The 13,476-nt window shown below is 40.6% G+C and overlaps 1 protein-coding gene across 1 annotated transcript in view; it reads left to right on the forward strand.

Moving 5' to 3' along the window:
• CFAP54 (cilia and flagella associated protein 54) overlaps nucleotides 1–13,476 on the forward strand; it is a 405,582-nt gene that overhangs the window by 87,301 nt on the left and 304,805 nt on the right. Inside the window, exons 19-22 of the mRNA XM_040408225.1 lie at nucleotides 6,172–6,237; nucleotides 6,659–6,774; nucleotides 7,053–7,229; nucleotides 11,602–11,694. Coding sequence (XP_040264159.1) covers nucleotides 6,172–6,237; nucleotides 6,659–6,774; nucleotides 7,053–7,229; nucleotides 11,602–11,694 — 452 coding nt within the window. The remainder of the gene's footprint in view (nucleotides 1–6,171; nucleotides 6,238–6,658; nucleotides 6,775–7,052; nucleotides 7,230–11,601; nucleotides 11,695–13,476) is intronic.

Below are 13,476 nucleotides of genomic sequence, written 5' to 3' on the forward strand. Positions count from 1 at the left end.
TTCTTACAAAGTCTCATATTCCACTAACTTGTGTCAAATAATAAAATCTCACATGAATCCAAATGCGTAAAATTTTTTAGACATTTATATTCCAGACTTCTTCTCACGCTTTAGGGCCCCTAGAATGCCAGGGCAGTATAAATACCCCACATGTGACCCCATTTCGGAAAGAAGACACCCCAAGGTATTTGCTGAGGGGCATATTGAGTCCATGAAAGATTGAAATTTTTGTCCCAAGTTAGCGGAAAGGGAGACTTTGTGAGAAAAAATAAATAAATCAATTTCCGCTAACTTGTGCCAAAAAAAATAAAAATTCTATGAACTCGCCATGCCCCTCATTGAATACCTTGGGGTGTCTTCTTTCCAAAATGGGGTCACATGTGGGGTATTTATACTGCCCTGGCATTTTAGGGGCCCTAAAGCGTGTGAAGAAGTCGGAGATCCAAATGTCTAAAAATGCCCTCATAAAAGGAATGTGGGCCCCTTTGCGCATCTAGGCTGCAAAAAAGTGTCACACATTTGGTATCGCCGTACTCAGGAGAAGTTGGGCAATGTGTTTTGGGGTGTCATTTTACATATACCCATGCTGGGTGAGATAAATATCTTGGTCAAATGCCAACTTTGTATAAAAAATGGGAAAAGTTGTCTTTTGCCGAGATATTTATCTCACCCAGCATGGGTATATGTAAAAAGACACCCCAAAACACATTGCCCAACTTCTCCTGAATACGGCGATACCACATGTGTGACACTTTTTTGCAGCCTAGGTGGGCAAAGGGGCCCACATTCCAAAGAGCACCTTTCGGATTTCACAGGTCATTTACCTACTTACCACACATTAGGGCCCCTAGAATGCCAGGGCAGTATAACTACCCCACAAGTGACCCTATTTTGGAAAGAAGACACCCCAAGGTATTCCGTGAGGGGCATGGCGAGTTCCTCGAATTTTTAATTTTTCTGTCACAAGTTAGCGGAAAATTATGATTTCTTTTTTTTTTTTTTTTTTCTTACAAAGTCTCATATTCCACTAACTTGTGACAAAAAATAAAAACTTCCATGAACTCACTATGCCCATCACGAAATAACTTGGGGTGTCTTCTTTCCAAAATGGGGTCACTTGTGGGGTAGTTATACTGCCCTGGCATTTTAGGGGCCGAATGCGTTAGAAGTGGTTTGAAATCAAAATCTGTAAAAAATGGCCGGTGAAATCTGAAAGGTGCTCTTTGGAATGTGGGCCCCTTTGCCCACCTAGGCTGCAAAAAAGTGTCACACATCTGGTATCCCCGTACTCAGGAGAAGTTGGGCAATGTGTTTTGGGGTGTCTTTTTACATATACCCATGCTGGGTGAGAGAAATATCTTGGCAAAAGACAACTTTTCCCATTTTTTTATACAAAGTTGGCATTTGACCGAGATATTTATCTCACCCAGCATGGGTATATGTAAAATGACACCCCAAAAAACATTGCCCAACTTCTCCTGAGTACGGCAATACCACATGTGTGACACTTTTTTGCAGCCTAGGTGGGCAAAGGGGCCCACATTCCAAAGAGCACCTTTCGGATTTCAACGGCCATTTTTTACAGATTTTGATTTCAAACTACTTTGCACGCATTTGGGCCCCTAAAATGCCAGGGCAGTATAACTACCCCACAAGTGACCCCATTTTGGAAAGAAGACACCCCAAGGTATTTCGTGATGGGCATAGTGAGTTCATGGAAGTTTTTATTTTTTGTCACAAGTTAGTGGAATATGAGACTTTGTAAGGAAAAAAAAAAAAAAATCATCATTTTCCGCTAACTTGTGACAAAAAATAAAAAGTTCTATGAACTCACTATGCCCATCAGCGAATACCTTAGGGTGTCTACTTTCCGAAATGGGGTCATTTGTGGGGTGTTTGCACTGTCTGGCCATTGTAGAACCTCAGGAAACATGACAGGTGCTCAGAAAGTCAAAAAGCGGAAATTCACATTTTTGTACCATAGTTTGTAAACGCTATAACTTTTACCCAAACCATTTTTTTTTTACCCAAACATTTTTTTTTTGTCAAAGACATGTAGAACAATAAATTTAGAGAAAAATTTATATATGGATGTCTTTTTTTTGCAAAATTTTACAACTGAAAGTGAAAAATGTCATTTTTTTTCAAAAAAATCGTTAAATTTTGATTAATAACAAAAAAGTAAAAATGTCAGCAGCAATGAAATACCACCAAATGAAAGCTCTATTAGTGAGAAGAAAAGGAGGTATAATTCATTTGGGTGGTAAGTTGCATGACCGAGCAATAAACGGTGAAAGTAGTGTAGGTCAGAAGTGTAAAAAGTGGCCTGGTCATTAAGGGTGTTTAAGCTAGGGGGGCTGAAGTGGTTAATATGTTTCAGACCATCCTCAAAAACAGGCAATGTTACCGGGTTATTTATTCCAATCCATTGCAACGGCGGGGATACCCGCGACAGACACTTAAGTCCGCTTACCAACACGCGTTGTGCAGCAATAGGGAATCATTTTTTCATCCAAGACCTAGGGAAGAGGATGGAGGACTTATTTGCATCATCAGCATGTTTGACACTGCTCATGCGACATGTACTAGAACAGTATTGGATCATCTTGCAGGCAGATCCCGACATTGGACATCTTGTGGGGTCCGCTCCATCTATTACATTCAGAAGGAGTCGCAATCTCCGCGACCGTCTGGTGCATAGCCTCTATGAATCTTCCACCCCGCGCACCTGGCTAGTGAATGGTCTCACAGGCACCTTTAAGTGTGGGCACTGCATAGCGTGCGATTTCATTGGCACGGGGAAGTCATTCACGTGAATGTCAAGTGACAAAGTGTATGTGATATGTTCTTTCATTAACTGCAGAACCACAGGGGTTGTGTATATGGCCTCCTGTAGCTGTGGAATGAAGTATGTTGGCAAGACAGCCCGTGAATTTAGATGGAGGATAGGCGAATCTGTGGGGGATATCAGAAACGAAAGAGAGACCCCTATTGAACGACATGTCAAGGCCTGCCACAACAACGATGCTAGGGTGCTGCCCTTCCAGGGAATTAAAAAAGTTCGACCTTCCCCTTCTGGAGGGGAAGGGGGGGGGGGGACTTCAATAAATTCCTGCACAATGGACTTTTCGGCTTCATAATGTACAGCCGGTGGGATTAAATGAACAGATAAGCTATGTTTGCTTTATCTGAGAATTATGCTTCAACAATTCCCTCATTAGGATGTTATACGCGGTAACAATACCTTTTGTCATAGTTTATCCCCATTACTGGTTTAACAGTAATTGGCCTTATACTTCAGGTGGTCTCTAGGGTCTATTGTTCTTCTGCTCGTTGATACCACCTGTCAGAGCTACCTGTGCATACAATTGTTGTTCTCTTTCTTACATCCTGGTTCCACACCCCATGTCCCCTTTGCTGGGGCATTTCATATCTCTGTGAGATATGTGGCGTCATGTTTTAAGTGACATTTTATTATTTAACGGCTTCCCAACATGTTCTGCATCATCTTTTATCCCCTTACTATATTCCGTTCTTTCCCCCTTCGTTTGTAAGCCGCTTCAATGTCCAAACACACTGCGGTATACTTACCTCAGCGAGATCACATACTCGCTGTGCGCTGCCTGGAGGGCATAGTTTGACAGGGTTTTTCCCGCTCTTGCCCTCCGATTGGCAGAGGCCGCGTTCCTCGCTCTTCCTAGGGGCGGGTGTTCTCCTTTATCAACTGGCCCGGTGGTGCGCACGCTCACGGCCATACCAGCGCCGGACCCCGCATCACAGGTGTGGTCACGTCTCTCTGCCTTTGTTATTTTGTTACTGTATGGGCTCCTGATGATACTTAACCGTTGAAACGCGTTGAGACGCTACTAATTATAACCTCTGCCTCATTGTGTGTGCGCTGTAGCATTTTGCAGGCGTACTGTTTGGGGTGGAGATTACACAGTAATTCCTCAGCACTGCCTGCAGTATATCTGCTGAATTGCAGACGGTAGCTGAGGATTGGTGCTTTATTAGGCACTGGGGGTCATTTGGATCTCAATGCTGCTAAAGGCTTAGGGTGTTAAAGTGGTGGACGCTAACTGTTACACCAACACACTAATCGGCAACCCAGCAGCAGGTGTGGTCACATGACCCCCATTTCGTACCATAAGCGTAGCACCGCTAAGCACATAGTATGAATTACCCTTGGATGTGACGTTTGGTCCCATCGGTCAGCACCTCATTTTCCCTGTTGATGCACCCATTTATTTATTTGATACAGTTTTGGGTGTCTGGAGTATTGCTATAGAGGCCTGTAACCGGGTGACACCCCCTTTTTACCCAACGAATTACGGTAATAAAGAATTATTGTGTTCAATTTTAGCGTCTTATACAGGCAGTGATTAGTCAAACCCCCCCCCCTCAAATTTAATAAAAAGTTATCAAAAAGGCTTATGTAAATAATAGTAATTAATAAAAAGTACAGCTCATTCCACAAAAAACAAGCCTTTCTACAACTCTTTAGACAGAAATATAAAACTATATAAAAAATTGTTCAGTAAAACATAAAAAAGCTATATACATTTGGTATCACCAAAATCGTTGTGACCTGCAGAATAAAGTTGTCAGATTTTATTTAGCCATCAATGAATGCTGTAAAAACAAAGCCCAAAAAAACCATGGTGGAATTGCATTTTTTTTCAGGCCACAATTTTTTTCCCCATTTTCAAATACAAGATATCGTAAATAAAATGGTAACATTAAAAATAAAACTTGCTCTGCCAAAAATAAACCCTCATATGGCTATGTGAATAAAAAATTTAAAAAGTTCTGACTCTTTGAAGGCCAGAAGGGAAAAATGTAAATGCAAAAACTAAAATAAGCCTGGTCCTTCAAGGGCATTTATTATGTACAGAAAGTTAATAGAAACCACTTACTAATGTATTGTTATTACCCATATTGCCTCCTTTGCTGGCTGGTTTAATTAACTAATCACATTATACACTGCTCGTTTCCCTGGTATGACCACCCTGCAATCCATCAGTGGTGGTCGTGCTTGTACACTATAGGAAAAATGCACTAGCTTATGTGCGCTCCCACGTTCCTGGCCACCAAATTTTTCCTATAGTGTGCGAGTTACATTGATGTTTATTGAAAGTAGGGGGTGAAACTATTAATTTCCTTCCTGAATTATAGCAACCTCAAACATGTTAAAAAGCAAAAAAAAAATATTGGCTATTTATTATTGTTGAGAGTTCTCCGCGCTCTCTGGCATAGCTATAACTGCTAAATCATTTGGTCACTGATACCAGATTGTGTGTCAATGAGCATAGACTAACTCAATGGTGCTACTGTTCCCGTCATTATGGGCTCCCATAAGGAGGTTTCGAAAATAGCTTTCCTTCCTTTTTGCCACTGAGGAAGGAAAGCTATTTCCGAAACGCGTCTGGCGTTGGGCGGCAGTATTGAAACAACTATAACAAGAATATTGAAGATGTCGAATAGGATTACAATATTACTACATTAAAATAAGTCCGGCGAGGGAAATAACTAAGTGCACATGCGCGAAAACACGAGAGCCGGCATCGGAGCGCGAGGAGACGAAAGGACTGGTGAGACATCGATATTCATAACTATAACGATCTGACATTACTATAAGCCGACGGGCTATTACATTCATGTTACTGTCTACAAGATCTCACTGGAGTTAACCCATTTAGGGTTGTAATCAGCCATCATCTGCAAATCTCCATCGCAAATAAACCTGGTTAGTGCGGCGATCTAGAAGCGCACACTAGACAATTGCAAGCAGGAGGCTTAAAAGTACAGGCAAACCTCAATATACATACTGCAGAACTGATACTAGGAGAAGTATTATTGGTAATCCTATGAGAGAGTGATCTTATACATTAGCCGCCTCAAATACTGATTACATGTGAGCGCCACATGTAAAATAACAGGACCTTGATTGCAATAATTATTTTAGGTGTATGGACATTGATTTTATTATCTATATGGGTATTTGTTAAATGTTTTTTTATGGATGTAGAATAAGTACTGTTGATTGAACTGTGAGCTAGCCATATTTTTTGGAATACATATGAACATGGGACAGGTGCCTTAGGTCAGCCAGTTTCATATGTACAAATCTGCTGACAGATGCCCTTTAACATATAGTTACTGTATTTACAGCTGATGGTGAATATCTCAGATCCTCTAAAAGCCAAGGAAGAGACGAGTCTTTACGCTTCCACACAGGTGAAATATTCCCCTACATGCTTTTAGTATAAGGGTATGTCCACGTGGGGCATATTTTGCTGCAGGTGATTTTGTTGAAGATCTGCGTCAGAATCCACATGAATTACGTGCACATTATTATGTGGATTTTGCTGGCCATTTACAGCATATTTCACCCCGTGCAATGCAAAAGGTAAAATCCACGGCAGAATTCTGCATTAGAAACCAATTTTAAATCCGCAATGCATGTCTATTTGTGTTTTCACAGTGTATGGGTGACATTTGTTTAAATCTCATTCACTTTGCGGCTTCTGTAAATCGCTGCATATTTCCATCCACAATTTGGAGGTGAAGAATTTGTAGCCAGTACAGCCCCATGTGGACGTATCCTAAAAATATAACATATATAATTGCATGCCCTAACCACGTTTTTGGGTTGTAGAACCGGAAATACTTGATAAAATCGGCAAGAATAAGCTCTCGAAAGCCATCTTCTTAATGCAGAAAGCCATGCTGTTGAATAAAGGACTAGACTGTTCTCCTACTATGCTCCTGGAGGTAATGTTGAGCATTATCATTCTGATCAATGTCATTAAACCTTCTTGGCGTGCTGTCATTATGATTCCAGTGTATATGTTGTGCTAGTGTCTGTTACAGAAATATTGATCTTTGGCTTAAACTATAGCATAATAAAAATCTGCAATGTTACAAAGACTTTTCTATGCTTTTCTCCCAGCTTAACAATGTCTAGGACATATTTATTGTTCTTGCTTTGGACACGAGCAGTCAGAAGAACAATTTATTGCTTATTTATTTCCACGTTATTCTACTGGCAGGATTCAGAGAAATTGATTCAGCAAGCTGAAATGGAAGAAAATGCAGTCTACTTATCTTGCATTAAACAAACAGAGACAAAAGGTGGAAAAATGAATGTACCCCCCCCACCCATTTTACTTTCCAGAACAGACAATTCAATGGTGTTTAAACCAGCTCCATTTACATCTCATACTAAGGTAAATTAGTTTACAGACATAATCGACAACTGCCTATAGCTGGTTGTGGCCTTTCTTTTTTTTATAATCAGTCATTAGTTGAATGCATACATAAAGATCTATTATACAGTTATTAAAAATGATTTTCCTTTTGTTCTATATTTAATTCAACGCAAACATTTGATTTGTATGCACGGGAAATAACCAGCATCAATTAAAGAATAATTATGGTTTCAACTTTTTTCATAAATTTAGCATCATAATTGAATATAAGAAACTTTGTAATAGATGTTTTCACAGAAAATGTCTCCTCTCCTCTCCCGACCGGCTTCACTAATTTCACTGCTTAAATGCATTTTCATTGAACATCAGTTAGCAACTCACTGAAGGATCATATTACATCTGCAGCCCATGAAAGTCTATTGGAAGGGGAGGGGGAGGAGCTTCTGGAGAGAGACAGAGGCAGAGAGATGCACAGAGGTGCTGCTGGCCGCTAAGTGTTTTACTAGCTTTCTATAACTGCTTTGTACTGCTGTATAATATTGTCTGTTACTGATGTTACTTCTTAAGGCTACTTTCACACTCGCGTTTTGGCTTTCCGTTTGTGAGATCCGTTCAGGGCTCTCACAAGCGGTCCAAAACGGATCAGTTTGGCCCTAACGCATTCTGAATGGAAAAGTATCCGCTCAGAATGCATCGGTTTGCCTCCATTCCGTCTCTATTCCGCTTTGGAGGCGGACACCAGAACACTGCTTGCAGCGTTTTGGTGTCCGTCTGATGAAACTGAGCCAAACCGTTTTCTCTGACACAATCTGGCACAATAGAAAACGGATCCGTCCTCCATTGACTTTCAATGGTGTTCAAGACGGATCCGTCTTGGCTATGTTAAAGAGACGTTTGTAGACGTTTGTATCATCTGATCGGATCAGTCTATGCAGATCCATGACGGATCCGCACTAAGCGCGAGTGTGAAAGTAGCCTTAGGGTGTGCTAAAGAGAGATCATAAAATAGTCGATAAGTCTGAAAAAAGAGGCATGTCCATCAAGTCCAACCTATAAATCGTACCATTTTGATCCATGGGAGGCAAATGCCATCAGCCCCAAATAAGGGGGAAAAATCCCTGGATCAATGCCTTATCTTGAGAAATATTGTACCGAAAATTATATTATCAATTTTATTTTTCAAGAAAGACATTTATACAATTCCATAGTCTCCTTGCTGTTACTATAAAGAATCCCTGCCTTTTGATTAAAGGGACTGTCCTATCTTGCGGTTCGGACTAAGTTCAGCAAGCCGGAAACAGTTCAGCAAGCCGGTGCTCCGCTGTTTCCATAACTTTCATTGTAATAATGAGAGCTACACACACAGAGTAGCAGAACATGCCGGGGTTACGGAAGCAGCGTAGCTTGTTCTGCCACGCTGTTTTTGCAGCTTTTATTCTCTACAATGGGAGTTATGGAAACAGGAGAGCTCAGGTGTTTCCCTGGGGTCAGCGCTCTGTCCCATGTCATCATAGAAACAGCGTCATCAGCTGTTTGCCCTTTTTCAAATTTCTCTGCCCTACTCACTGAGGTTAACATACCTGCTCAGTTCCATCCTTCAACTACCACCAGCTGCATCAGAAAGGACACCCCCCTGAGATGCCAGCTCGAAATAAATCTAACAGAGCAATTGCAGCATTGTATGGGCAGATCTCTGGATCCATGTGAGGTACAGGGCTGGTTCTAAGTTTGCTAGAAAGACATTGCCACATACTATATAATATTTGATTTTCAGTTTTTAGATTACACATGGGATAACCCCTTGCACGTACAGGTTGTCCTCGAGACATCACAAACATGGAGGTTGCATGACATACAATAATCATGTGTCGGCATAGTGCATGGACATGCACATATCTCTATATGCAATAGTCATCCACAAATGGGCATACAAAGCAGAAACTCATGGACAGTGTGGGCATGACGACACAAAGACGACTTGTTCCTGCAATCAGACTGCTTACTTTTGACTAGAGACAGGGAACATATTCAGTAATCATTGTATATTGGCAAGTAATGTCCTTTCTTATTCTCAGCTGGAAACCTCCTTTCATGTAGTGCTGCATGCACTTATTCAGTCCACTTGGGTCTAAAAACCTATAAAAGAATAAAAAAAAAATAAAAGGGAAAAAGTGTTAAACTAGAAAAAGTAAAATGTATTTGTCATTACATCCAAACACTGATCTAATGCTGAAAATTGGTTGAATGTGGTTGAAGTAAAGCGACAAATGGAGTTATGTATTTTGACCAAAATTACTGTTTCGAAGTATACAAGTCTTTTTTTCTCTCTCTCTCCCTTTTTTTTTTTTTTTTACATGATCTTGCATAATATTTTTTGATCTGAAAGTGATACAGGTGTTTAAGGGCATCTATCACCACATTTCTACCCATGATATTGGTTGACCTGTTATATGTGCACTTGGGAGCTGAAGGCATCTGTGTTGGTACCATGTTCATACACTGCCCGTCCAAAAAAAAAGTCACCACCTGGATTTAACTAAGCAATTAGTTATGAGCCTCCTATTGGATAATTACTGCATGGGCGATTATCTTTCAGCTGGCAACAAGTTATTTAACCCCAACTGGTGCAATGAGTTGCTTCTCATTTCTTAAACAACCATGTCGAAAGACACATCTCGTGGTCGTGGAAAAGATTTTAGTCTGTTTGAGAAGGGTCAAATCATTAGCATGCATCAAGCAGAGAAAAAATCTAAGGAGATTGCAGAAACTACTAAAATTGGGTTAAGAACTGTGCACTGCATTATTAAAAACTGGAAGGATAGTGGGGACCCATCGTATTCGAGGAAGAAATGTGGCAGGAAAAAATCCTGAATGATCGTGATCGGCGATCACTTAAACGTTTAGTCAACTCAAATCAAAGAAAAACAACAGTAGAACTCAGGGCTATGTTTAATAGTGAAAGTAAGAGCATTTACACACGCACAATGCGAAGGGAACTCAAGGGATTGGGACTGAACAGCTGTGTAGCCATAAGAAAACCACTAATCAGTGAGGCAAACCAGAAAAAAAGGCTTAAATTTGCTAGGGAGCATAAAGATTGGACTCTGGAGCAATGGAAGAAGGTCATGTGGTCTGATGAGTCCAGATTTACCCTGTTCCAGAGTGATTGGCGCATCAGGGTAGGAAGAGAGTCAGATGAAGTGATGCACCCATCATGCCTAGTGCCTACTGTACAAGTCTGTTGGGGCAGTGCTATGATCTGGGGTTGCTGCAGTTGGTCAGGTCTAGGTTCAGCAACAGTATGTGCTCCAAGAATGAGGTCAGCTGACTACCTGAACATACGTAATGACCAGGTTATTCTATTAATGGATTTTTCTTCCCTGCTGGCACGGGCATATTCCAAGATGACAATGCCAGGATTCATCGGGCTCAAATTGTGAAAGTGTGGTTCAGGGAGCATGAGACATCATTTTCACACATGGATTGGCCACCACAGAGTCCAGACCTTAACCCCATTGAGAATCTTTTTTTTTTTTTTTGGTGGCGACTTTCTTTTTGGACAGGCAGTCTATGTGCCTGCATTGCTGAGAAAAACAATGGGGCACATTTATTAAGACCGGCGTTTTAGACGCCGGTCTTAATAACCCCTATACCTGATGGTTGATCCGCCGCAGTTATGAAGAAGCGCAGGTCTCTCCATAACTTTGGCGCATCCAGCGCCAGTTCTAGATGTAGTTGCCAGCTTCCTAGCTGTCTTACATTTAGACAATTTTTTACACCTAAAGCAGGCATAGAAAATGGTAAATGAGATGGACCGGCTGGCCCATCCCCTTTCTTTCCATGCCCATGCCACGGCCACTTTTTTAGACCTGGCAGGAGCATGGAGAAGCCGCAAACAGTCGAAAATCTGTGGCAGAAATACGCCTAATTTAGGCGTATTTCTGTTTAATAAATGACACCCAATGTTATATATATACTATATATATATATATATATATATATATATATATATTTGAGCCTCTAGGAGCAACGTTTTCACTGCCTGGCCCTGTCAAATAAAGTGAAGAGGGTGGGGCAGTTACAGAGAGAGCTCAGCCTCTAGGTGTAACGCCAACGCCCCTGTTGCTCCTAGAGGCTCATTTGCATATATTAAAACATATTTTTTCTCAGTAATGCAGGGACATATGGACATGGGACCAACACAGATGCCTTCAGCTGCCAAGTGCACATGTAACAGGTCAGCCAGTTTCATGGGTACAAATCTGCTGACAGATGCTTTTAAGATATTGTATATTTTCCATCTAACAGCCTTTTGTTTTTCCATGAATCTTTTTGCCTTGATTTGTCACAATATTTTTTACTATATTTCCATGTTTGTTTATTTTTATAGGTGGCCTGGTACTCTTTATTTGGGCGGTGTGTAACAGGCCCCAACTTAAAAGTACGGTTAAATGATCATTCTCTTTTGGGAACTGGAGAGCAGGTAAATCTCTTAACATTTTGTGTGATATTCTGTATATTGTAGATAAAGGATATTACAATGTATGGAAATACCTTTAAGGTACATGCACATGTTCAGGATTCATGTGTGGAGAATCCGCACTGAAATCCGCAGGTGTTCGCAGGCAAATCCGTCCTGTCAATCCGCATCAATTGCAAATTTGGTGCGAATTTGGTGCTGATTTTCCACATGCGGATTTCACTAAGTGAATGAAGAAATGAAGAAAATCCGGTCAGGAAAAATAAAATAAATTGACATGCTGTGGATTTTAAAATCCGCACTGCAGGTCAAAATCCGCGCTGAAAAATCTGCATCGTGTGTATTGAGAATTTCAAATTCTCATAGAATACAATGTACATGACCTACGGTGCGGATTCTCCGCACACAATCCTGATCGTGTGCATTTAGCCTTATACTTCATTTGTTAGTATTGTAAATGGTTGTTCATTCAAATCAAACTTACAGGGGTTGTTTCACTTCAACAAATAGCATTTATTATGTAGAGAAAGTTAATTCAAGGCTCTTACTAATATATTGTTATTATCCATATTGTCTCCTTTGCTGCTTGTTTCCATTGTTACAACCACCCTGTAATCCATCAGTGGTGCCCGTGCTTGCACACTATATTAAAAAGCACTAGCCTATGTGCACTCCCACGGTCCCAGACCGCAAATAGGCCGGCGTTTTTCCTATAGTGTGCAAGCATGACCACCATTGCTAGATTGCAGGGTGGATGTAACCATGGAAACGAGCAGTGTATAATGTGATGGAAAAATTAATCCAGCCAGCAAAGGAAGCAATATGGACAATCACAATACATTAGTAAGTGGCTTGTATTAACTTTCTCTACATGATAAATGCCACTTACTGAAGTGACACAAAATTTAAAGGGGTTAGCCCTTATCTATTACTAGCTGCACATGGGCTGGGAACATCACATGCAGGCAGCTAGTAATAATAAATAATATGCCTAATTTATATTTACTTGAAGGTCTGTTTACCTGCTTCCTAGGGCTACGCCCCCAAAATGGCCGCTGGTGGAGGGTCCCATCCATTAGCGGTCTCCATTCACTTACACTGGGCACGGACTACACTTGTACTAGTTTCCCTGTCTATCCCCATTGTGAGTGATGGATGAGAGAGTGCAACGTCTGGAAACACGTCAACGTAACTACAAGTGAGCATAGATTAGGCTTATTAAACCATTAGAGATGCAAATGTATGGCTGCTTATAGCAGGCTAAAAAGAAATGCAAATAGTCAACTGCCGTAGATTTATTGTCTCCAACTCTCTCATTTCATTGATGCCAAATATGCCATTAGCGTGGGGCAAATCTCAGCAAATACAGGGAGTGCAGAATTATTAGGCAAGTTGTATTTTTGAGGATTAATTTTATTATTGAACAACAACCATGTTCTCAATGAACCCAAAAAACTCATTAATATCAAAGCTGAATATTTTTGGAAGTAGTTTTTAGTTTGTTTTTAGTTTTACCTATTTTAGGGGGATATCTGTGTGTGCAGGTGACTATTACTGTGCATAATTATTAGGCAACTTAACAAAAAACAAATATATACCCATTTCAATTATTTATTTTTACCAGTGAAACCAATATAACATCTCAACATTCACAAATATACATTTCTGACATTCAAAAACAAAACAAAAACAAATCAGTGACCAATATAGCCACCTTTCTTTGCAAGGACACTCAAAAGCCTGCCATCCATGGATTCTGTCAGTGTTTTGATCTGTTCACCATCA

The sequence above is a fragment of the Bufo bufo genome, chromosome 1 (assembly GCF_905171765.1).
Source record: "Bufo bufo chromosome 1, aBufBuf1.1, whole genome shotgun sequence".
In the NCBI taxonomy this organism is placed as follows: domain Eukaryota; kingdom Metazoa; phylum Chordata; class Amphibia; order Anura; family Bufonidae; genus Bufo; species Bufo bufo.